This window comes from Alexandromys fortis, unplaced genomic scaffold (assembly GCF_014885135.2).
Source record: "Alexandromys fortis isolate MF-2015 unplaced genomic scaffold, M_Fortis_MF-2015_v1.1 scaffold_6, whole genome shotgun sequence".
Lineage (NCBI taxonomy): Eukaryota > Metazoa > Chordata > Mammalia > Rodentia > Cricetidae > Alexandromys > Alexandromys fortis.
The window spans coordinates 10,648,567-10,674,698 of NW_026067902.1; the positions used below are offsets into that span (position 1 = coordinate 10,648,567).

The 26,132-nt window shown below is 39.6% G+C and overlaps 1 protein-coding gene and 1 pseudogene across 2 annotated transcripts in view; both read left to right on the forward strand.

Moving 5' to 3' along the window:
• Positions 1 to 26,132, forward strand: part of Anapc1 (anaphase promoting complex subunit 1) — a 77,093-nt gene that overhangs the window by 30,575 nt on the left and 20,386 nt on the right. For both annotated transcript variants that reach the window (XM_050133285.1, XM_050133277.1), the window contains exons 22-35: positions 505 to 583; positions 998 to 1,034; positions 1,125 to 1,195; positions 3,041 to 3,219; positions 5,362 to 5,576; positions 8,420 to 8,538; positions 11,012 to 11,283; positions 12,185 to 12,419; positions 17,792 to 17,883; positions 20,562 to 20,696; positions 20,859 to 20,941; positions 21,932 to 22,010; positions 22,653 to 22,727; positions 25,766 to 25,842. In XM_050133285.1, the coding sequence (XP_049989242.1) occupies positions 505 to 583; positions 998 to 1,034; positions 1,125 to 1,195; positions 3,041 to 3,219; positions 5,362 to 5,576; positions 8,420 to 8,538; positions 11,012 to 11,283; positions 12,185 to 12,419; positions 17,792 to 17,883; positions 20,562 to 20,696; positions 20,859 to 20,941; positions 21,932 to 22,010; positions 22,653 to 22,727; positions 25,766 to 25,842 (1,748 nt within the window). The remainder of the gene's footprint in view (positions 1 to 504; positions 584 to 997; positions 1,035 to 1,124; positions 1,196 to 3,040; positions 3,220 to 5,361; positions 5,577 to 8,419; positions 8,539 to 11,011; positions 11,284 to 12,184; positions 12,420 to 17,791; positions 17,884 to 20,561; positions 20,697 to 20,858; positions 20,942 to 21,931; positions 22,011 to 22,652; positions 22,728 to 25,765; positions 25,843 to 26,132) is intronic.
• On the forward strand, positions 13,407 to 15,704 carry LOC126495688 (protein SET-like; annotated as a pseudogene).

The following is a 26,132-nucleotide window of genomic DNA, read 5'->3' on the forward strand; positions in this document are numbered from 1 at the left end:
AAGATAAATCTCATGCCTGTGCTGTGTTGTACAGTAGAACTGGAAAGACTCTGCTGTGCCAGCCCATATACATCTTGTAGGACAGATGGGCTGGGGGCAGGAGAGCAGGCGAGTTATTTCTAATGTTTGTGGAGAAGGCTTGCTGACAGAACACAAGGGGTGTGTGAGGGTGATAGTAGTCACGTGGTTATATAATGTTGTCCAGCCTTGTAGTGTTGGACCCCTAAATGCATGAGTCTCTCCTTTGTGCTTTCCTTTCTTCTTTCACTTCATTTAATAAGAACAGGTTCATCTGGGTGTGGGGTCACATTTCTTGTAATCCCAGCATTAGGGAGTCAAAGGCAGGAGGCTCAGTAGTTCAAGACCAGCCTCAGATCTTTGGGGCATTTGATGTCACTCTGGACTACATGACAGCCTGTTTCATAAACAAAAATAACCAAAACAACTGAATTAAAAAAAAGCAACAACAAAAACAAGTAACAGATTCCTTTTTTTCCTCTTCAGAGCATTGCACTCTACATCCTTGGTGATGAGAGTTGTGTTTCTGATGAAGCCTCCCAGTATTTATCCAAAGTAACTTTAAGTAAGTTGTAAAGTTGTGTTTCTGATGAAGCCTTGCAGTATTTATCCAAAGTAACTTTAAGTAAGTTGTTACAATGTTTGTGAATCCCAAGTAGAATGTTAAAATGTTCATTAGTGCTTGTTTTAGAGACCCATCTTATTCTTTATAATACTGTTCAGTCTACAACCACAACTGAATTTCAGATTCCAGGTTACTTAAAACCTGACACACCTGGCTGCTATTCTCAGTGTGGCTATATAGGACTATGCTAGTCTAAAGGAAACGGCTGTCTGTTGCAGCTTGCCACAGTACTACTTGATTTTTTTTTTTATTTTGAAGGAGTTTTTGGTTAATGAATTTTTATCTATAGATATCTTCTGTATGTTATTTGCCAGAATGTCTATCAAAATAAAGTTTCCATCTGTTGCCTTTCAGCCCCCCAGAAGTCACAAGCAGAACAGGAAGAAAACAGGTAATTTGTTTGAGATTGTGCTTTCATATTTAAAATTGGTAGCAATGTTAGATGTTTGTGTTTAATGTTGTTTTATTTTATTCTCGGTAGGTTTACTTTCCGGCATTCTGCTTCAGTTTCCAGTCTAGCAGAAAGATTGGTTATCTGGATGACCGATGTAGGTAAGAGCTGCTTTGTCCTCTTGGGACTGTGTTGTCATGACTTCCCTGCTCTCCCTGGACTGGGGAAGCACGAGAAGAGAGGCGAGGCTCTGGTTGTCTGTAAAGGCTGAAGATGAGCGTTCACAACTTCCTGTAGAAGAGTAGATGGGACATCAGCCTTTTATATCTTTTTTTTTTTTTTTTTTTTTTTTTAGTTTTTCGAGACAGGGTTTCTCTGTGGCTTTGGAGCCTGTCCTGGAACTAGCTCTGTAGACCAGGCTGGTCTCGAACTCACAGAGATCCGCCTGCCTCTGCCTCCCGAGTGCTGGGATTAAAGGCGTGCGCCACCACCGCCCGGCAGCCTTTTATATCTTAAGGCATTAGAAATCTTTATTTTTATTCCCTGTGGATCGGTTGAGGCAGTAGCTCTAGCTTTGTAAATTGGTCTCAGATGAAAAACTTTAGTTAATGTACATCTAAATATGAAGCCATTCTGAGACTTACATTTAGATATCAGAAATGGGCACTTTGGCATCATTTAAGGTCAATCGTGTAAGCGCTTCAGAGAGTGCTCTCAAATGCACTGTGATGAGTGAATGCTCAGCTAACAAGAAGAGAGGAAAATTCTTTGTTTCCTGCTCCAAACCTTTTAAACCTTTGCTCCTAGGTTTAAAATTGTAGTAAAATTATTTGTTTAAAAAAAAAAAAAAACTGGGAAAAACAACAACAATGACAAAAAGCAAAGTTACTCATGCCAGAAGAGGTGGCACATGCCTTTAATCACAGCAATCAGGAGGCAGAGGCAGGCAGATCTCTCTGAGCTTGAGGCCAGCCTTACCTACAGAATGAATTCCAGGCTAACTAGGATTCTGTTCCTTGCTGGGGGAAAAAATTGAGACCTCTCCAAATTTAGTATCTTCAATAGTACTTCAGTGATGTCCAGGTGTTTGTTATTTTACCCAGAGAATGTTCTCAATGAAGGTTTTCAGTTCTTTCTGTGTGACTTGTTAGAATATAACAATAGTTGTCTTACAGTGTACATATAGGATGAGTAAATGAAAAATATTAGATGAATTCTGTCCATTATATAAAATTTAGTAAAAGTTATTCCTATATAAGGAAATATTTTTGCTTCAATAATTGATCAACTTTTATATCATGAATAATGGATAATATTGTGAAGTTTAGAATGTTTCTAGAAAAGAAATAGAATAGAAATTTGAATGGTCTGAGCATTACAAGTATCTTAAATAAAAATATATTGAATATTGTATGAATATATTCATACAAAAGAGTGTGTGAAATGGGAATATAGAGGGTAATAATAAAGTAAATTTGGTTTTTGGTCACCTGCATTTAAAACAGAATGTGACCAGTGCAAGTGCATTCACCTACCTATATATGACCTTTGCCTTGCTTTTCTTCATTAGTCATCTTTATATTTTTCTTAGGAATGTATGTTTGAGTGTTTTGTCTATGTACATACAAGTACCATGTTCACCTGAGCTGATTCATATAGTTTTAAGTCATTTATTGAAGACAGACAGTGGGACTTGCCTTCCTCCCCTTTCTAGTCACCATAATGAAACAAAGTTCCTACTTGATATTTTTATTCTTATATCTTGGTACACATGTGCGCAGTGTTCTTTGTGACCAGAGGAGTGGAGATACCTTTTCTTGCCAACTCCTAGGGTAATGGTACCAGTTTATAGCACTGTTAGTTATGGTGAAAATTACTGCTGTTTCCTGTCTTTGTCCGCTCTTAGTGCTGGTGGACTTCAGTGTTTGTTGACCCACTAGTTTGAGGATGATTAGGGAAGTGGCACATCTAACTGAAAAGCCTCTCTTCCTTTGTTTTCCTCCAAGGTTTCACTTTAAGAGATTTGGAGACTCTTCCCTTTGGGATTGCTCTTCCCATCAGGGATGCAATCTATCACTGTCGGGAGCAGCCTGATTCAGACTGGTCGGAAGCTGTCTGCCTCTTGATTGGACGGCAGGATCTTTCCAAGCAGGCGTGTGAAGGAAACCTACCCAGAGGCAAATCTGTGAGTATCAACACAGCAAGTTCAGTTTAGCCTCAGATAACGTCAGAGTGGAACTGCCTTCTTTTCCCTTTGAACCTTTACATTATGGTAACTGTGCTCACAGTTTGCCTTTTGTAAGTCAGATTTATAATTGAACACGGAAGCTGTGGACTTGGTGACTGCCCTGTGTTGCCTGTACTTTTCTCTGCCCAGAGTCAGGACAGGCACAGAGTCAGCAAGCCACTGGCCATGCCTGTTCAGCTACTTGTACTTGTGGAAGCAGCAGTTAACTACACAGAAAAACCGAGAGCCTCTGTACCCTCAATTTGGCTGACTGCAATAATAATTGTGTTCTCATTCATATTTTTTAAGAGATTGGATTTCTTGAATTTAGCCTTTTAAATAGGTATAATATATATTTGCACAATCCCTGAGTAACAGGAAGATTGAAGCCTGATGAGGAAGAATATGTTCTCCACTAGGGTTAGTTATTTAGGTGCCTTAAAGACGCTCTCCTTCTTTATACCTGTTTCAGGGTGGGTTCTAAGAAGCCCAGAAATGAGCAACATTTTTTGTTTGTTTTTGAGACAGGATCTCTCTGTAGACCAGGCAGACAGGCATAGGGCTCACAGAGATCTGTGTGACATCTCTGAGCACACCGTGGGAACCAGGCTTGTTGTGCTAGCCTGTGAGCCAGCACATCAGCGTCGGTGTGCTGTAACTGTGGCTCTCCTAACCCAACAGTTGCCTGCCTAAGACTTGAGCTAGAATCAGTTCCCACAGGAGTCTAATCTCAAATTTATGTATAAATCGCAACTTTAGTTAACTTTGTATTTGTCCTGTTTTAAATATAAATCCATTCTTATTTTCTTGACCAAGAAAATCCAGGTGTGGTAGTACATTGCTTGTAATCAGAACTTGGAAGACTGAGCCAGGAGAGTCACCATGAGTTCAAAAGTAGCCTGAACTACATAGTGAGTCCCTGTCCCCAAAACACAACACACAGATGCACACAAAGATCTTTGGCATTTACATTTCTTTTGCTGCTGGGAGCCATTCAGCTCATAAACACTATAAATATTAATCTATAAATTATTTAAACAGCAGCCTAGGCAAGTTTGTCTAAATTTTGTTTCTTCAGTTATTTGAGGCTAAACTTCAACTTGATTCTGCTGTTTGGGTTTATGTTCTCTAGCTAAGTTATCCATTAGAATACAGTTAATTGTCTAATGATGGCAGACATTCTGAGAAATGTGTCCTTAGGCAATTCTGATGTGCAAGCATGGCACTAGGCATAGATCCTATCTTAGGGAAGCACTGTCGTGTGTGGGCTCTTGGAGGAAGTGCTGTGTAGAGCATGGTTATAGTTTGTTTTTGATAGTTATTCCATAGGAACCAAAGTGAGTTTTTATCTGGTTATGTATTTTTTCCCAAGCTAGCTTTGTTTCCTACACACTAATAAGAAAACTCAAGCATTTTAATTAGGACCTAATCTTTTATTGGAGTGTAGAACTTTGCTTGAGAGTATAACATTGTAGAAGATTGTGTTGTGGTCAGACTGAAGCACGGGGCTGGGAAGCCCTGCAAGAGAGCACAGGTGAGGTTCCCTTTCTAAAAGATGTGTAGAAATGGAAAGTGAAAACCACTCACAATCCAAGCCTTTTGCTGCTTCCGTCAGCCTTTGCTGGTGTGTCCTTCCAGGTTTTATTCCTCTGCTTCTGTTAATGTTGAAGTGGGCATCAGTCCTGCACTAATAGTGAGTTCCTCATCTTCTGTTTGGAGTAACTGGCTTCCCTGAAAAAAAAAAAAATTAGCAAATGGATTGTTTTAGTAGATTCAACTCCCTGATTATAACTCTAAATATAAACTCATTTCTTCAGTTTAATAAAGAATGACTCCAGTGCAGTACTCTGAAGATTTGTAGGAACTACATACTTAGGTAGGCTCAGGGTGATAATGGGATCAGGAGGTGTGACCAGCTTGGGTGACACAGTGCTCTCCCAGTGCGGAAGAGCTGAGCTTGTATGACAGTGTTAGTGACTTCAAGAAGCCTAGCAGTTATGCTTACCTCTAGTGTAGAGTTGTGTTCCATTAACCTGTTTGCCCTCTCAGTCTAGACTCACAACTGCCTTTCAAATCACTACAGTAAAGTCTGTTATGCAGGTACTCTCATCAGATGTGTCTTCAGGAACCGAGGCTGAGGAGGAAGACGATGGCATGAATGACCTGAATCATGAGGTTATGTCATTAATATGGAGTGAAGATCTACGGGTGCAGGATGTGCGAAGACTGCTTCAGAGTGCACAGCCTGTCCGTGTCAATGTGGTGCAGTACCCGGAACTCAGTGACCACGAGTTCATTGAAGAGAAAGAAAACAGGTAAAATGGTTCATCTCCTGTCCAGTGTTATGCTTGAGACTAGTTTGTTTGTTTGTTTGTTTTCCTTTAATATTTTAACTTTCCTTTTTTAAACATTTATTTGTATTTGTGTGGTGTGTATGCACTGCAGTGAGTGTGTGGAGGTCAGAGGAGTTGGTTGGTTCTTTCTTTCTGCTAGGCTTCAGAAGAATCCAGCTCAGACCATTTGGCTCAGTGGCAAGTGCCTTTTCTCACTAAGCTATCTTACCAGCTTGGTGGTTAGTTTTAAATGTTAACTTGCTACAATCTAGAATTACCTGGGAAGAGAATTTAATTTGAGAAATTACTTAGATCAGGTTGGTCTGTGGGGGACTGTCTTGCTAGGAGGACCAACCTTGACTGGGCAGCACAGTTTCATCGGCTGAGCCCTGGACTGTCTAGGAATGAAGAGAGCTACCTGAGCAGCATGGGTGTATTCTCTCTTCTGCTCTTGCTTGTGGCTATGAAGTGGATCAAACTCTGTACTGTGACTTCCTTTTCTATAATGAACTGTAACCTGGGGTTTTAAGCCAAATAAACTCTTTACTGTCAAAGATTGCTTTTGGTCAAGGTCGTTATCACAGCCATAGAAATGAAATTATAATACTTTACTGAATTTTTGTTGTTGTTATTTGTTTTTGCATTTAAGATACTTAAAGCTAAAGCAAAGCAATGTACTTGAACTAAAAAAAAAATCTACCTTTTATTTTAATTTTACATCCAATTTCAGTAAGCCATATATGTTTTAAAAATATTTTTGGTTTTTGAGGATATAATTATAGCCTCCTCCTCGTGAACTATAACAGCATACTTCAGAAAAGGCCAATCTAAAACAGTCAGAGAATTTGTCAGTGAAGCATACACTGGACCTGTGTCGTAATTCAGGAAATTTTGAGGTACCTGTTTGCTAATTTTTAGTGTGGTTTAAACTCACACCAGTTGTATTGGTTACTTTTTTGTTGCTGTGAAGAACTCTTTGACATAACTTAGGAACATAGTTTCAGGAGGTGCGAGGCAGGTGCTGTACTGGCTCCATCTGTGGGGACAGGAGTGTTAGGTGATGGACTCAGCTCTCCTTCCGCTTTCCTTTATTCCCGTCCTCCCCTGGCGTCAAACTTTCTTAGTTGCTTATCTGGCCTTGATTTCACTCTAGCACAGGCAGAGCTTGTATTGGGGCTCCTGATTTGAGGAGCTGGAATTACAGGTGTGTGAACCAGCCTAGCTTCCCTTTCTTACACGATTTCAAGGGCAGTCATCACTCATGCTTCGCTACAGTCTCCCAAAAATCCCAATTTCTCTCTATTTCCTCACCACATGGACTCATGTTAGGACTTGAAATTGAGGATAGAGCACATAGTTAGGAATGGGGAATCTTGTAGTAAGGCTTAACACCATTCCTGGATGAACTTGGATAAATTACTTAACCTGTTATTTTTTGAGTTGCCTCAGCTGTAAAAGACATGAGTGTAAAGTTACACCTCATCAATTGTTGGCATCAGGTCAGTTCTTTTACATAATACTTAAAATATTTCATAGTGCATAGAAAAGTTCACTGTAGTCAGCCATTATTAACAGCGTGTTGATTCTTTTTTCTCTTTAGTCTTTTAGTATAGTGGTTTTCAACTTTCCTATTGCTGTAATCCTTTAATACAATTCTTCATGTTGTAGTGACTCCCAACCATAGTTATTTTTGTTGCTACTTCATAACTAATTTTGCTACTGTTATGAATTGTAATGTAAATATTTGATATGCAGCAGGTTGTAGGTGAGCCCTGTGAAAGGGGTTATGACCCAGAGGTTGAAAACCACTTGTTTTTATTATATCTAAAATCAGAATGTATCTTTTGGTCAGTCAATGCTAGTCTAATTGGAGGCCTTTTCTTGGTGCTTGATGGGATTGTTAAGCATGCTGTTAGTGGCATCATGCATCCAGGGGCTACAGCATTGGTGCTATTGCTTTATTTTATGACTTTTTCAAGTGGAATTGGATTATGTATAAAGCTTTTACTAAAACATTGTGTGGGATCCAGCTTCATGGATTTCAATTTCCTGCATCCCTAGTTATTGTTCTGTTACTCTTCCAAGGAATGTTAGGACATTGGAATGTTAGAATCCGCTGCAATGAGCTAGAGAAGCAGTGCATTTATGTAATTAGGGGGAAACCACCTAGTGGATATTTTTGTCTGCAGAATGTCAGCCCTATGTTAGCCTCTGAAGGGCCTTTCTTTAATCTCAAATGCAATGTTTAAAAACTTTTCTTAAGTAGGAATGCTTACTTCCAAATTTTCTGTTAGTTCTTGTCCCAGGGGCCTATATAGAATAAATTCAATGCAGAAACAAGCATGGGGTGTTAGTTTTCCAGTGTGAGCAACAGAAGCCATTTTAACTGAGTATACCTGGTGTGTCCATCTGGTGACGGTTTACTTCCTCTCTTTGTGTACAACACACAGCCGTAGTGGTGTTTTTGAGGCAGTGTTGGAATAAAGAATGAGGAGGATCTGTGTGTACTGATGCAGCTCAACTGAAAGTAACACTAAGAGGAACCACCCAAATAATGTACTTTCTTTAGACCAGGTTAGCATCAGTCAGAGTAGAATGTAGTTCGTTGTGTTTTCTACCTCAGGAGATTGGGTCTCATTTAAAGCAAATAAGGCAATGTGTGTCTGCTTCAGCATCCTGAAGATGTAAGAGTTGTGAGAGGAATTGCTGATCCTCCCATGTCTGGAGTGGAGGTGCTCTATGAGGTATCTTAGTCCCTCCCTCCTGTTAGAGTCCAACTATGAACTCTCTTAACAGTTTGTGTGTTGTTTTGTGTTTTATTATAGACTGCTCCAGTTGTGTCAGCGAACTATGGCCCTTCCAGTAGGGCGAGGAATGTTTACCTTGTTTTCATATCATCCTGTTCCAACAGAGCCATTGCCTATTCCTAAATTAAATTTGACAGGTATGCTAAATTCTGGACTCATCAACAAAGGACCAAGGTCATACATGGGTGGAGGCCTTTTTTTGTTTTTGTTTTTGTTTTGTGTGTGGGTTTTTTTTTTTTTTTTTTTTTTTTTTTTTTTTGAGACAGGGTTTCTCTAGTTTTGGAGCCTTTCCTGGAACTAGGTCTTGTAGACCAGGTTGGTCTCAAACTCACAGAGATCTGCCTGCCTGTTTCCCGAGTGCTGGGATTAAAGGCATGCGCCACCACTGCCTGCTAATGAATAGGGTTCTTTTGTATTGTTTTTGTTAAAACCAAAGCAGTGCTTCTATGCTCTCATTGATTTTAAACATTAATAGCACTATAGTGGTTATTGATGCTCATATAGCAAATTGTATTACTTACTTTTCTTTCGGCTATGACAAAATACTATGTCAAGCAACTTAGGGGAAGAGTCACTTTGGCTCATGGTTTATAGGAATATAGTCCATGATTGCAAGGAAAACATGAGGACAGGAACAGCTATGGACTGGAGCTTCCTCAAATTTGAACAATTAGGTAACACACAGTCGGGGCTATAAACCTCAAGACCAGCTTTCAATGGCTCATTTCCTTCAATACTTCCCACACCTCGCCAAATACCACCATCTTCTGGAATAGTGCCACCAGCTGGAAGCCAAAAAGTAGATGGAATATCGCCTATTACTAATTTTGTGTTTTATTGTGATTATTTTAAAAAATAAAAAGTTCAGAGAGTTATTGTTGATAAAAGCAAAACAATTTAGGACTGGGTGTAGTGGTGCATGCCTTTAATCCCAGCACTTAGGAGGTAGAGTTCCAGACCAGCTGGGTTACACAGTAAGATCCTGTTTGTTTTGTTTTGTTTTTAAATGTGAGACTTGAATTTTAAATAATCTTTAAGTCTAATTTGTTTTAGTCTTTAGGTTGTCTTGAGACACCCATTCTTCTGTGTGGCTAAAGGATACAAATCAGCCACTGTTCATCTACTCAGAATTTGTTTTCAGTGATGTTTTAGACATCTTTAAAATGGTGTTTTCAAAGCTCTAAGGATTTTGGTAGCTTTGTACAATAATCAGTATTTATTTTGAATGTCTATCATGTTGTCATCTTGGCACAATGGACATCACATCAGTCTCAAAATGTCCATTGATGAATTGAGCTAACATAAACCATTCATAGTATAAAGGTATGGTCATGTCTGTGTACACAATATGTATCAAAACTCAAAGGAATCAGAAAAATCCAGACTGAACCTATAACATCACAAGCATTTAATTTATATCTCTTGCGGACCATCACAATAGAGAATGTTCCTTTCTAATTCACTAGGTACTTCTCTGTAAACAGAGACTTTCTGTTTTGACACATTGTCTTGCTATGTAGCTCAGGCTAACCTCAAAATTTCTATCCTCCTTCCTTGGCCTCTTAAATGTTAGGATTAGCATTTTAAATGAAATATTGTATATGTGTGTATGTGTGTGTGCATGTGTTGGTGCCTGTGGAGGTGAAAGAACAGTGGTAGATCCCCTGTAGCTGTAGGTACAGGTGGGTGTGTCACCTGATGTGGATGCTGGGAACCAAACTCTAGGTCTTCTTAAAGAACAGGAAGTGGTCCTGACAGTGCAAGCATCTTTCCTGCTCCACATTTGGCATTTTTAATATCTAACATGTGTTAGATATTTACAGATATCTATGTGCTGAGGCATAGACATATGAATCAGTTAGGGCAGATTTCTGAAGGTCCTTGTCTCTTTAAATTTACTTTGTTTTAATATCTAGAAAACAGTATAGAAGTGAATGTTTGAAATGAATACCAGTGTCCTCAGTCATCTGTTGGAATTTGTTGTTCATGTAGTTAAACTGTGATGTGGCTCTCCAATAGTTTCATTGTGCCTCCCTGCAGTTGCAAATACTGCAGAACAGTGAGAACCCTGACCAGATAATTAGCTATTTTATTGTGTGTTAGCAAAATGGACTCTGAAATATTTTAAACCATACGGTTTGTTGGTTGGTTTTGGAGACAGAGTTATGTAACCCTGAACACTGACTGACCTGGAATGTATGTCGACGAGGTTGGATTCCAATTCACAGAGTTCCACCTGCCTTTGCTCTGGGGTCCTGGGATTACATGATCATGGTAATTACATATTATCATGCCCAGCCGATGTGTGTATGCATGTGTGTGTGTGTGTGTGTGTATTTTATGTGTATGTATGTACCTGGGTGTATGCATGTGTACCATGCGTGAGAAGGAGTCAGAAGAGGCATTGGATCTCCAGGAAACAGAGTTACAGAGGGTTGTGGGTGCTGGGAACTGAACCTGGGTCCTCTGCAAGAGAAACAAGTGCTCTTAACGGTAGAGCAAACTCTCCAACCCCCAATAGGGGTTTTGAATGCAATAAAGTCAACCTTATTTCAAAGGCCTGAGTTTTAATTTTGTAAATGTTCTTAATTCACTTCTTTCTCTACTTAGGGCGAGCCCCTCCACGAAACACAACTGTAGATCTTAATAGTGGGAACATCGATGTGCCTCCCAATATGACAAGTTGGGCCAGCTTCCATAATGGTGTGGCTGCTGGCCTGAAGATAGCCCCTGCCTCCCAGATAGACTCAGCTTGGATTGTTTACAACAAGCCAAAGCATGCAGAGTTAGCCAATGAGTACGCCGGATTTCTCATGGCCCTGGGTCTGAATGGTCATCTTACCAAGCTGGCTACTCTCAATATCCATGACTACTTAACTAAGGTGAGAACCTGTCATCCTATGTCTGGCATTGTGCAACACATACCTACTGCCCTACCTCCTAATTGTTAACTTGCCCTGTTTCATTCCTGCACCTCTAAGTATGTTCATCTCCTAGCATGAAGCAGTCTTCCTGAAGTGTAAATCAGTGTGTGACCCTTGCTCAGAACCATTTACTCATCCCCCATTGCTGTCTGCTTCTGGGGCCTGTGTGATCCTGCTCACTTCTGCAGCCATTGCACTTTGAGTGCCCCACTTTCTGCCACTTTTCTGGCTGATATGTTCAGGTTCTTTAGAGATAGCTAATAATTCTCTAGCTCCTCCTAATACAAAATTATTAGTCTCCTTTAAATAGTCTCCTATACTATTAACTAAACCAATTTTAGTTGTGGGTGCCTGTGTTTTAATTTAGCATGTTTCCCTCATTAGAACACTATAAGAGCTGGTACCACATGTGTTTAGTTTGCCACTATACCCAGTGCCTGCCATGTAAAGGAGCTTATTGAAAGAGGCAGGCGTTGTTTTATCTAAAATTCTTTGTGGGGCTGGGGAGATGGCTTAGTTAGTAAAGTGCTTGCCATGCAAATATGAAGACTTGAGTTTGGTTCTCAGCACTCACATAACAAAGCCAGCTGTGGTGGAGCATTTTGCAGTTCTGGTGCAGGGGAGGTGAAGAAAAGGGCACCTTGGGGTCTTGCTGGCAACCAGCCTACCTGAATGTCAGTCTTAGGTGCCGATGAGAGACTGTGCTTCAAAAACTAAGATGGACAGCTTCCAAGAAACAATATCCAAAGTTAATCTCTGGCTTCTGAAAAATTAATCACACACACACTATTTTAAGAAAGCCATATTTCTTTCTTAAATCTTTCATAAAGTCTGAGCTTTATTTTGTATGCTTTCGTAGGGCCATGAAATGACAAGCATTGGATTGCTGCTTGGTGTTTCTGCTGCAAAACTTGGCACCATGGACATGTCAATTACCCGGCTTCTTAGCATTCACGTTCCTGCTCTCCTACCCCCAACATCCACAGAGCTTGATGTGCCTCACAATGTCCAAGTTGCTGCAGTGGTTGGCATTGGCCTTGTTTATCAGGGCACAGCTCACAGACACACTGCTGAAGTCCTGTTGGCTGAAATAGGTATGCAGTCAATATTGTTTAATCTTTACAGTGTACATTTCTGCTCAAACATATACCCATAGAAAACATATGCCCATAGAAAATGATAAATTACGAACATTAAGGAAAACAAAGAGTAGCTTTTATTAGCACATAATGACCAGATAATTATTTAAAAGAAAAAAAAGTAAAACTGAACAAGTAATGTAGCCAGGGCTTCTGTTGCTGTGTGGGTGGTAAACCTGCATTGGCAAACTCACTGCTGAGCTTTTGGAGACACGTGAGTATGTTGTTCATCTCACACAAGGCAGTGTCTAGCAGTGATCTGCACTTCAGACTAGATTGTTTTGGTTCCTAATAGCACATTGTTTTCTTCTGTTGGATAAAAACACTTGAAAAATAACCAAGTGATTGTCTCTTTCTTGTGCTCACCTCATACCTTTCAGTTACCTTTTAATCACTGGTGAAATGTAAAGGATTTACATCTTAATGTAAATGCTATACAGTTTTTACACTTGTATTGTTTAGGGACTAATGATGGAAGTCTCTGTGTTCAGTGCAGGTACAACTTAAAAAGTATTTTTGGTGTGTGGTTGGTTGAGTCCACTGTATATGCAAGTTTAACTTATAAATTAATGAATTAACAATGGTACATGATGTTAGAATGTGATGTTAAGTTGGGAGCATCACCCCAGTCCTTGGCATCCATCCCAGCCCCCTGGCCTGGGAGTTGGGTTGGTCTGGACACCAAATCCCAGCATGCCAAATGGGTTCCCAGAGGAGGAATATGTGGTCCGGGTTTTGCATGTGCTTCTTGGTTTTCTGTCTCCCCTGCCATGCTCTCTGCCACCCAAGAGTGCTGCATTTAATGGGCATTTAACATGGGCCCATTAATTTTAAACCATTTTAATTTGGTTTAGTTTAACCTGATTGATTGGCTTTTTTTTTTTTTTTTTTTTTTTTTTTTTTTTTTTTTTTTTTGCGGGTGGCTCTCTTAGGATTTTTTTAATATATGGAGGTTCCACTGAGATTTAGAATAGGATGATTATAATGCTCAACTAAAGTTGGGCATTTTTATTTCTAGAATTTGGCTTTTAATGTTTTCAGAACAGTGTTGGCTACCAGTAGGGAAAGCATGGAAAGTAACTTTTGAGGTTTCTGAACTAGAGTGTGTTAGTGAGGATGCATTATCCTTTAGCATGATAGCATCACATAACTGTTGCTGCCACACTTCTACATAATGAATGACAGTTAAATTGGCCTGCTGGCTCTGCTTTAGGCCGCAGATCTGTAGTTTGGTTACTCTGATTCTGCTTCACCTCTTCTAGGAGCCAGGCTAGAGGGTGTTTTCTCTTGTGATGTGTATGTAGGAGACTCGATAACAAAAGTCTTAGTCCATTGCTGTTGTGCCAGCCAAAGTTATACCACATTGGGCAGGTCCACCAAAAAGCTGTTTCATGAGGTGGATGTACCACAGGACAGTGAAGATTGTGGCTGTGACTTTAATCTGCCATAGTGATAGAAGTGATTCACAAAATTGAAACATTCCTATACCAAAATATGAAGTTGCATAAACTATGGGGCTGAAAAAAGTACCCAGAAGGTCCCTAGCACAGCTATTTAGAGCTTGTTCATCTAGAATAGTGGTTCTCAGCCTTTCATAGAGGTTGCCTAAGACCATTGGAAAACACAAATACATTTTTTTTAAGGTTTATTTATTTAGTATGTATACAGTGTTCTGCCTGCGTGTGTCCCGGAAGATGCACCAGATCTCATTTACAGGTGGTTGTGAGCCACCATGTAATTGCTGGGAATTGAACTCAGGACCTCTGGAAGAATCAGTCAGTCCTCTTAACCTCTGAACCATCCCTTCAGCCCAGACATCTCTCCAACCCACACAGATACATTTATAACAGTAGCAAAATTACAGTTATGAAGTAGCAATGAAAATAATGTTATTGGAATTCCTGCGAGTTTCTTCCTGCTCTCTGCATCTGGCCTCTGGCCTCTAGCCACTTCCCTCGTGTCATGGCCCCGAAATGGCAATCTGCGCTTCTGCCTCAGTCCAAGAAACCCAAATTGGCTCCGTCCCCGAAACTGGAAGACAAGTCTGCCTCTCCTGGCCTGCCGAAGGGCAAGAAGCAATTGAACACATTGACGAAGTACAAAATGAAATAGACAGACTTAATGAACAAGCAAGTGAGGAAATACTAAAAGTAGAACAAAAATATAACAAACTCCGCCAACCGTTTTTTCAGAAAAGGTCAGAATTGATCGCTAAAATCCCAAATTTTTGGGTAACCACATTTGTCAACCATCCACAAGTGTCTGCACTGCCTGGGGAGGAAGACGAAGAGGCTCTGCATTATTTAACCAGAGTTGAAGTAACAGAATTTGAAGACATTAAATCAGGTTACAGAGTAGATTTTTATTTTGATGAAAATCCCTACTTCGAAAATAAAGTTCTCTCCAAAGAATTTCATCTGAATGAGAATGGTGAACCATCCTCAAAGTCCACTGAAATCAAATGGAAATCTGGAAAGGATTTGACAAAACGCTCGAGTCAAACACAGAATAAGGCCAGCAGGAAGAGACAACACGAAGAGCCAGAGAGCTTCTTTACCTGATTTACTGACCACTCTGATGCAGGTGCAGATGAGTTAGGAGAGGTCATCAAAGATGACATTTGGCCAAACCCCTTGGTTTTGGTTCCTGATATGGACAATGAAGAGGGAGAGGCAGAAGATGATGACGATGATGATGAAGAAGAAGGCTTGGAAGATATTGATGAAGAAGGAGATGAAGGGGAAGAAGATGAAGATGATGATGAAGGGGAAGAAGGAGAGGAGGATGAAGGCGAGGATGACTAGCACAGAAGACTGATGGATTCCGACTCTTTTTTATTTTCTTTTTATTTTTTAAATTTCTCCAGTCCCTGGGAGCAAGTTGCAGTCATTTCCCTCCCGTCCCCAATCCCTCTTGTGCTAAGTCACCCTGTTTCTGAGGTCTCGCTTCTCAATAACATGGTTCTCAACTTAATTTTGGGGAAATGTCTTGAGCAAAATACAATGGGAAAAGAATCTCCACTACTCTGTTCTACATTCATTTTTATCTTTTCTTGTCTTGAACTGTGGATTAAACACCACCACCACCGTGCTCTGTGGGAAAAAAGAAAAGCCCTCCAGCCCCTTTGGCTCTGCTGGAGGCTGGAGGGTGCTAGGCCCCTGTGTAGTAGTGCATAGAATTCTAGCTTTTTTCCTTTCTCTGTATATTGGGCTCAGAGATTACACTGTGTCTATGTGAATACAGACAATTAGCATTTACCAACATGTATCTGTTGGTAAATAGATACTTTCTCTTGTTTAATAAAAAGAAAAGAAAAAATGGGGGGGGTTAGAAGGTCAGCAAGGGTGGGTTTGAGGTGTCTGGGGGGAGTAAGTGGGCATTGTGACAACATGGCTTCTCCTTTGGCATGTTTAATTATGATGTTTAACAGACATCCTTGCAGTTTAAGATGACACTTTTAAAATAAAATTCTCTCCTAACGATGACTCGAGCCCTACCACTCAATGGGAGAATCAGCAGAACCTGTAGGGGTTTATTTGGAGTTCACATTCTCTGTTGTAACTTTATTTTTAATTTTTTTTATTTTTAGTTTTTTGGTTTTCACTGGAAGGAAAAGATGCTCATTTTAAATGTTGAAGTGTACAAGTTGCTTTGTTACAATAAAACCAATGTGTACACACACACACACACAAAAAGAAGATAATGTTATTGCTGGTAGTCACCACGACATGAGGAACTGTATTAAAGGGTCGCAGCAGTAGGCAAGTTGAAAACCAGTAAACTAGAGGATAAGAAAATGCTGCTGATGGAACCACTGTTGCACAGCCACAGCCCACCTCTTTCATATTCTGCCTGCACTGTTTCATCAGTGATTCATATGCACATGGTATTTATATTCTGCCTTTAAAAATGCTTCATTGTCATAAGTATCTTTTAAAATTAATTTAATATTGTGTATCTTATGAAGTTTTCTAAAATACCTAATTGTTGGAACTTTCTTTTTTGCTTTAAACAATTTTTTAGTTTATGTGTGGATGTTTTGCCTGTGTATATCTGTGTACCATGTGCAGTGCCCACGAAGGCCAGGATAGGGTGTTTGATATCTTGGAACTGGAATTACAGACAGTTGTTAGCTGTTGCCATGTGGGTGCTGGGAATCAAACCTGGGTCTTCTGGAAGAGCACAAGTGCTTTAACCACTGAGTCATCTCTCCAGCTCCCTCCCCCTCACCTTTATTTTTAAGGTAGGGTCTTAGCCCAGGCTGGCCTAGAACTGCTTCCTCCACCTCCCAAGTGCTGGGATTTAGCATGTGTTGTCTTTTCAGCTACTTTCAGAAGCTGTTTTTAATCTCTTTGCCAGCATACATAAGTATTATACTGATTACCTTCATGTAATTTTTCTCTTTTGAATGTCATCCTCTCCCCACCCTGGAGAATAATTCCAGAAGGATAAACTTCTTTCTGAAGGGAGAGGTCTTTATACATAACATATTTTGTGTTCTGAAGCGGCAGGTTTCAACCTTCCTGATGCTGCGGCCCTTTTCTACAGTTCCTTATGTTCTGGTGACCCCAACGATAAAATTATTTCATTGCGACTTCATAACTAATTTTGCTACTGTTATGAATTGTAATGTAAATATCTGATATGCACCTGTTGAAAACTGATGCCCTAAAGCATATAGTTAGTAGAATGCAGTGCTTTTAAAAGTATGAATTTTTATCATAAGCACACACACATATTATATAAAATCAAATAAAAATCTAGAAATAGTTTTTAACTTAAAAGGAATTACATTAATTAAAAAGTGCATGTTTTATTTATTATTAGTACTTAAACATTTTAAATCACATCTGATAAATGCACTTGAAAATAATAAAAATCAGATTAAAATGGTTTTATTTTTTGGTGAAAACAGGTTTTTTTTTTTTTTTTTAAGAGTAATTGTCTGCTTTCTAAAGTATTGTTGGGGTAAGCTAGTGTGGAAGGTCAGCAGACAGTTTTCTGGAGTTGCTCTCCCACCATGTGTGTCCTGGAAATTGCACTCAAGATTGTCAGATTCTGCCTGCCCAAAGCAAATGTCTCTTTCAAAACTGTAATTCTTACTTCTTGGCAACTTTCTGGTAAAAATCAAGTTTTCACAGTATTTGAATATCATTGCTGATAGAAGCTTTGATAGGTAAATTTAAGAACCTTTGGGAACTTTAGATCAGCTGTTAAATTGGATGCCCTTTGAACAATGTCTTTATGTTAAGCATTTGGTCTCTAGAACTTTTACAGTTGGGATTTGTAATAGGCTGGCTTGACCTGTGCTTCTCTGCCTTCCATAGGGCGCCCCCCTGGTCCGGAAATGGAATATTGCACTGACAGAGAGTCCTACTCTTTAGCTGCTGGCCTGGCCCTGGGTATGGTTTGCTTGGGGGTGAGTAGTCTGTCTTCTCTGCTTTTACCCTGTGCATCTGGGTACTGAAAGGAACAGCCTCAACACTTAGCCCTGAATGCCACTCTGCTATCCTGTCGTGTCACCCAGAGCCCAGCCTTTTCTTCTTTCTGGATTATTTTCCCAAAGTTTGCAGTGGAGAAAAATTATAGTGAAGTGAGACTTTAAGATTTCTTGGGCTGGAGAGATGGCTCAGTGGTTAAGAGCATTGCCTGCTCTTCCAAAGGTCCTGAGTTCAATTCCTGGCAACCACATGGTGGCTCACAACCATCTGTAATGAGGTCTGGTGCCCTCTTCTGGCCTGCAGACATACAGACAGACTATTGTATACATAATAAATAAATATTAAAAAAAAAGATTTCTTGTCCCTGGCTTATATGTGTTTATAGTTAAACTATGATATTTCTCTTTCATTTTTATTTTATGTGTATGAATGCTTTGCTTGTACATATGTCTGTTTACCATTTATGGGCAATGCCTGAAGAGGCCAGAAATGGCATTGGATCCCCCTGGAACTAGAATTACAGATAGCTACCATGTTTGTGCTTGGTATTGAATCCAGGTCTCTGGAAGAGTAGCTAGTACTCTTTACCACTGAACCGTCTTTCCACCCCTGAAATTTCTTGAAAAACGTTCAAGAGCTAATAAGACAAAGAATGGTAAATCACTCTGGAAGAAAATAGGTCTGGAGAGATAGCTCAGTGAATAAGAATGCTTGGTATAAGCATGAGAACTTGAGTTTGGATTTCAGAACACACTGAGAATGATAGAGCAGGATACCCAGCATCCTCCTGTGGTCCCTGTGCATTCTTATACACAAGTACCCATACATGTTTGTATGTGTACCTGCACACACATGCAAATGCACCACACTCAGACACGTATGCTTATTCACACAAATATAATGATCACTCTTTTTCTCTCTACACATACACGAGTAGAAAAATAGTGAAAATATTTATGATTAGAAGCCTTAATCTGTCATAATCGCTAGCAATAGCCCTAATCTTCTTTTGCTGCTCTGTTAATCAGTGTATTACAGTTGCCATAGCAGCTCTTGCTTTGCAGTGTCAAGTTAATTCATCTCTAACTCTATTCAAGAGATATCTACAAAACTACCAGAAACATTCCATGTAATTACTGTTTTTTACTTGGTATGTGATTGCCTTGAAAACCCACCAATGCCGTGTTCTAATCAAACTAAATGATATTCAAAATGTTGTAGTGGAACATGTTGCTTCTTATGTGTATTCTAAAAATCTGTCATTGTTGCCCATGTGTTTTCTCCTCACATCTGACGTGGGAGCTAAAGAGGCAGGTGGTACTATGTAAAAAGCTGTGAATTGGGCCTCGAAATTTGGTTCAGACATGGTGAATGTGATTATTTGACTACATTACTGTCTGTTGGTTAAGCAATCCCATGACTGTTGAGCAGAACTGCTGTGTGTGACATTCAGCCCTGCCATTTAGTAGCTAGGTGTTGTAGGGAGGCCACTTGGTCATTCGTTTGGCTGCCCCAGCAGCTCAGACCCAAAATAATCACACAGAAACTATATTATTTAAATCACTGGTTGGCCCATTAGCTCTAGCTTCTTATTGGCTTACTCTTACATCTTAACCGGCTAAAGTTCTGGCGTCTGTCTCCAGTGGGGCTACATGGCTTCTCCTTTACTCCACCTTCTTTCTCCCAGCATTCAGTTTAGTTTTCCCTGCCTACTTCTGTTCTGCTCTGCTGTGCTATAGACTCAATGCAGTTCTTTATTAATCAGTAGTAATTATAACATACAGAGGGGAATCCCACATCAGCTAGGTAGGTAGGTAACCTTGGGCTGGGTTCAGTTGCGCCTCCTTCTCATTATAAATGGGATTCTCACTAGTAGCTATCCAGTAGTGTCCTTGTTTTGTTCTGTTGCTGTGATAAAAAAAACTGACCAAATCTCCTTAGGGGAGGACGGATTTATTTCTGCTTACATTTCTATTCTGGGCAGGAACTCAAGTCGGGAACCCAAAGCAGATAGCATGGAGGAGTCTGATTGTTTGCTCACTTTCTGGCTTGCTTATAGGCTCATGCTTAGCTAGCTCTGTTTTACAACCCAGGACCACTTGCCTAGGAATCGTACCTTCCCCTTGGGCTGAGGCTTCCTACATCCATTAATAATCAAGGCAGTCCAGTCTCATCTAGACAATTCCTCAGTTGAGGCTTTTCTCTCAGGTGTATCAAGTTAACAAGCAAAACTAACTAGGACAAGCAGGATTGCTGAATTGAGTTAATTCATTTTAAATACAACAAAATTGAGCATGTTACCGAGTAAGCATTTAGTAAGTTATTGTACTTGCCTTAGAGATCACAGGTGCAGTAACGGTACTCATGTGTTCACAGTTCAGGTTCTGAGTATATACTTGGTCTTTCCCCTTACTCTCAGTGTTGTTATGTCATTGACTTTATATATTTTATGAAACCAAAGAATGTAGATCTGAATGTAAACAACAATTTTTGAGAGTTAATACTTGATATTAGTTAATGTGTAAAATGTTTATTGTAATTGGAAGAAACATCAAAGTTAAAATGCCCTTTTTGGAGTGTCCCTTGGTTTATGGGTGTGTGTTACTGATTTACTGCTGTAAGACTTCTTTTCATCTCAGTTATTTGATTTTTCCAGCACGGCAGCAACTTGATTGGTATGTCTGATCTCAATGTGCCTGAGCAGCTATATCAGTACATGGTTGGAGGTCATAGACGTTTTCAAATTGGAATGCACAGGGAGAAACATAAATCTCCAAGTTACCAAATCAAAGTAAGTCAAATCAGAGTTAGAGATCAGAATGCTACAAGCTGGGAGGGCTAAGAGGCTAGCTTCAAAGTAGTGTTTTCCTACCAACGGTTAGTAGTGTGCTGATGGTATGTATGCTCATCCTGGTGAATTCAGAGTTATTACATGAATACCTTCTTTCACCAGGAAGGCGATACTATAAATGTGGATGTGACTTGTCCAGGTGCTACTCTGGCTTTGGCTATGATCTACTTAAAAACCAATAACAGGTATGAGCACCCACCTGTCTCTTGCATGACATGTGGCGTCCTTTTTGCCCTCAGCATATAATCTTCCCATGTGTATCTCCCCTGTGCTAGAACAGCCTGATGTCTGTTCTCTCAGATAACAGGAGCTGAGTAGACTTTATATTATGTTTTCTTTGGTAATGCTGATTGTCAGAACTCTTGTCTCACTGTGTTTAGGTTATTGGTCCCAGGACCCCTAAAGACATTAGAACCCACAAAAGCATGGGATTTGTGTGTAACCTATGTACTTCATCTTAGTACTTAAAATCATCTATAGATTACTTACAATATGAGATACACTTATACATACCATATAAATGGTTGTTAATACTGTATTGTTTCGAGAATAATGATTAAAAAATCAAAAGACCATCTGTTTAATCTAGATGCAAGTTTTTTTTCCCCCTCCTGGTACTTTCGAGTAGATGTGGAAGCCCAAAGAGCTGCCCAGTTCCTTTCTGTAGTTTGGCATATCCTTGTGAGTACTGTTGAAGCCAGAAATACTGAGCATTATTCTGTATTTGGTTGTCATTTATAAAAATGGTTTATGCTTTGTTTAGAAGCTTTTCTAATGACCAAACCTTCTGCTTTCTCAGTCTGTTCTGAGTTATGTCCCCAACTCACCTTAATTCTTTTAATTTGAAAAATGTTCTGAGATTCGTGAAACTCTACAGTGTTCTAAATTCCTTCAATTAGGAAAGTTCTATGCAGAGTTAACAAAGTGGTAACAGATGCTATGTCAGTGTCTTCTGGATACTGGAGCTATTTCATTGAACAAGACAAAACTAAAATATCCTCATGGAACTGACATGTTAATAGTGAGACATAAAAGTAAATATTATGTCAGCATGTGTGAAGCATTAATGAAAAAGTTAGACCTTTACTGGAGGAGAAAAATGATTGGATGTCTTTTGAGTTTTCATTACCTGGCCTTCTTGAGCAGTAACCTTCATTGATGTCCTCTGCCAACAGATCCATTGCCGACTGGCTGCGAGCTCCTGATACCATGTATTTGCTGGACTTTGTGAAGCCGGAATTTCTCTTGCTTAGGGTGTGGTGCTTTGTCATTTTTATCTTTCTTGACATGAAGGGGACTTTTATTTTGTGATCCTCAAATTTAGCTTACAATTCTAAATGCCTTTCCATGAAAGGCTTTTACTTTTAACTTGCCATGTTTTTCTGATTGGCAATGTTCTTTTGAAGTTTCTCAAAAAGAGCTTAGGAAGGCTAGGAAAGGTGACCAACCTGATAGATAATACTTTGGATGATGTTTCTTATATTATTGTTTAAAAAAAAACTACTAAAAGGCAGCTCATGACCAGTAGTATTATTGCTATTATTAAGGATGCAGTAGTACTGTTAAGGTTGTAATGAGAGTATCGTTTAGTACTGTCTGAAACTGTACTGCATTTCTTTAATGTCTGAACCGCTACACAGAAGCCTTTACGTTGATGTATAAACTGAGCTATGGCTCTTTCCTTTGTGATTTTTTTTTTCACAGCAAACCATTGAAACTTTGATGATGATGAACTGAATTTTTAATTTTCTTTAAGATCTAAATCTTTATATATTTAGCTGATAGTCTGTTTTTTAAAGTAATCATTAGTTGGGAACTAATCTTTATTTACTGCTATAATTGTTAGGAAATAGGTCAACTTTGCCTAATTAATTTTGTCTGTAATTCATTTTTAAGACACTTGCTCGGTGCCTGATTTTGTGGGATGATATTTTACCAAATTCCAAGTGGGTTGACAGCAATGTTCCTCAGGTAGGTACAAATGATAAATACTATAACTTTAATAACATAAATTGTGATTTCTTAAAGATATCCAACATACTATAGAGTATTTTTCTCATGAAGACAATCATGGTATCTTTTAAAAAAATTGTTATTATTTTTAAGTGCGTGCACATACATACGTAAGTGCTGATGCTTGAAAAAGCATCAGATCATCCTGGAGCTGGAGTTACATTGCAGTTGTGAGCTGCTTCTAGTGGGTTGTGTGAATTGAATTCAGGTCCTCTGATGGAGTAGTGCATTCTTGTAACTGCTGAGCAGTCTTTCCAGCTCACCTTGTGGGTTTATCTTTTGAAGTCAGAGGAATATTCATTTTAAAAGTGCATTCTGAGAGCCAAGGAGATGGCATAGCAGCTAAAATGCTTGCATTGGTCCAGAGTTAAAACATCTAGTTCTTGCTCCTTCACACTGGTCCTACTTTGCAGGGGTGGTCATAGGCTGTAGTGTCCTGGTCCTGCTAGATGTCACCATTCTTCTTGTGAACCCGTAGTTCCCAGGTCTGTTGGAACCTTGAGGATATCTCTGAACCTCTCCAGGCTATCTCTGAACCTCCCCAGGCTATCTCTGAACCTCTCCAGGCTATCTCTGAACCTCTCCAGGCTATCTCTGAACCTCTGCAGGCTATCTCTGAACCTCTGCAGGCCATCTCTGAACCTCCCCAGGCTATATCTGAACCTCTCCAGGCTATCTGATAGAGGGTATAGACTGGCGTGGTGGGATGGGTGGTGCTGGACTCTTCCCACCGATCTTACTCTGAGTACTCTGCTCGTGTGGTGGTGCTTTCTGAAATGGATGTGCTGGATGTGATATTAGGGTTCCCAGATCCCATGTAAGTCCTGGTGGGAGAAGGAACAGCTGAGACTAGACATACTGGTGACTTCTGGGTTTGATTAAGAGATCCTTCTTCAATGGATAAGGCAGAAGAAGGGTCAAGGGAGATGCCTGGCCTCAACCTCAGGCGTCTGTACCCATGTACATACAGGTGCAGGCGCATATGCACACACACACCTACAAGCTTGCATGTATGTATACATGCCATATACCAGATGAAAAGAAGTAAAAAAAAAAGTCATATATTGACCACAAACCTCTCAGCCTTTTGTCCTCAGAGGCTTTAAAGTTGTATTGTTTAAAATTAAACTGGAACACTCTTAATGTTTTATTCTAGTTACACATTTATCTAAGATTCTGTTTATAAAATTTGCAGTCTTAGGATATACTGAATGAGCTGAGTATTTTAGTTAAAAGCAGCAGTCTACTTTTTAACAAGACTTCAGAATCCTTATTAGAACTAGCTGCTGCCAGTGCGTGTCCTGCATTGTTCCCACGCCATACCTGTGGTAGAACACTTCCAAAACTAAAATGTGAATGGGCTTTATGTGAACACCCATGTTACTGATGCATGCTATAGGTCACATTTTACTGTATAAGCTCGTTTAATCACATCTGTTTGCTTACCCATGCCATTTTATTTTTTATTTTGAATATATTTGCAAGTTGTAAATAATGAACTTCTCCCAAACATATCAATATATGTATCATTAACTAGATATCAGTATTTATTTTCCTATTATGTTAAGTTTTTTAAATCATGGAACACACAATTAAATGTACTGTTTAATGAGATGTGACTAGTGGTGTGCCTGTGGATGCAAGCTTGTGTCCTGTATGTGCTTCTCTGAACACTCACCCTTCCATACTCCATGTGCTAGTCTCACTGATGAATTGACTTTAATGAAGTCACCTACAGTACATATCTTTTGTGTGAGCCTTCCACTCAGTATGGTATGTGCTGTTACTGAGTGTGTTCATAGTCCATCCTTTAGGTTTATTCTGTCATGTGAACATGTCAGTTACTTTTCTGTTGTCTTTTGTTGGGCACCTGGGCAGCTTCAGATTCTGGCTGTCGTGGATCAGGCTCCTGTGAAGATTTGCAATAATTAGTGCATAGCTGCTGAAGTTTAGTGCATTAGGTTACGTGGGCATTGGGCAGAATCACCCAGATAGAACGGGCAAGGGCAACCCAGAAGCAAGGGCTGTTAGGACCTGGCTGATCTCCTACTTGGAATCCACTTGTTTTTGCCTCCGAGTGCAGGACTCAAAGGCACACACCACACTCCACCTAAGGGTTGGAAGTCTTTTGTTATTTGCTGTACAGCTCTACCTGCTTGCAAGTGATTTTCTCTCTCTCTCTCTCTCTCTCTCTCTCTCTCTCTGATCTCTCCTGTTTTTATTTTTTATTTTTATTTTGTAATTTAAAGAGACCATAGGATGATGGAAAAAAAAGGAACCAGATTCTAGAGGACTTTTCTTTGCAGTTGTTTACAACTCATTTTCTTAGTGATGCTTTTTTAGTTGATGATCAAATGTTGTGTTGTGACATGGCTGGTGGAACTGTATAATAATAACTAGCTAACACAAAAGACTTCTGTATACAGCTTGCTAATTCTAAGAGCTGTCAGTGGATTAACTTCCATTATGTTCATTTATGGATTAGTCGCAGAGCTGCCAGGTGTGTGACCTTAAAGTTGGCTTTGAAGCCAAGCCCAAGCTCCAGTGAACATGTTCTGTTAAAGGCCCAAAGGAGGCCCAGTGAGATGCCTCAGTGAATCGGTAAGGGCTCTTGCTGCCAAGCCTGTAACCTGAGTTTAATCTCAGTAACCTGTGCTTGTTAGAAGAGAATTGTGGTTATGAGAAATTCTCTGACCTTTACACGCACCATGACTCGTTTGTGTGCGCCCACACACAATAAATAGAGAAATAAATACACAATTTAAAAAAAATTCAAAGGAATTTAGACATGCCTACTGTCAAAACAGAAATAACCTGTTCTTATATGAAGTTACAGGTAAATTCTAGTATATATTACTGTTACAATCAGGTTATCCATGTATGTATAAATCATTCACTTTGGAGTTTACTTTTTGTAAATACAGCCATGGCAGCTAGTTTATGGCATATTCGTAGCTTTAACAGTGTTCAGACATTCTTGATTTCTGTCTTGACAGATAATAAGAGAAAACAGTATCTCTTTGAGTGAAATTGAATTGCCTTGTTCAGAGGACTTGAATTTGGAAACCTTGTCGTAAGTAATGTAATACATAATATAACTATGTTAGCACCTGTCAGATCAGTTTCCTTTCATAGAGAACCGTTGGCTGATTTGAGTAATTCTGAATCCCTCATTTTTGTAATCATTTATATGATGTTCACAGACTGCTCGTGTGTGTGTGTGTGTGTGTGTGTGTGTGTGTGTGTGTGTGTAAAACTCAGGAGGTAGAGGCAGGAGATCAGGCATCCTCAACTATATAAGTGAGTTCAAGGCCTCAGTGGAACACGTGAGAACCTGTTTCCAAAAAAAAAAAAAAAAAAAAA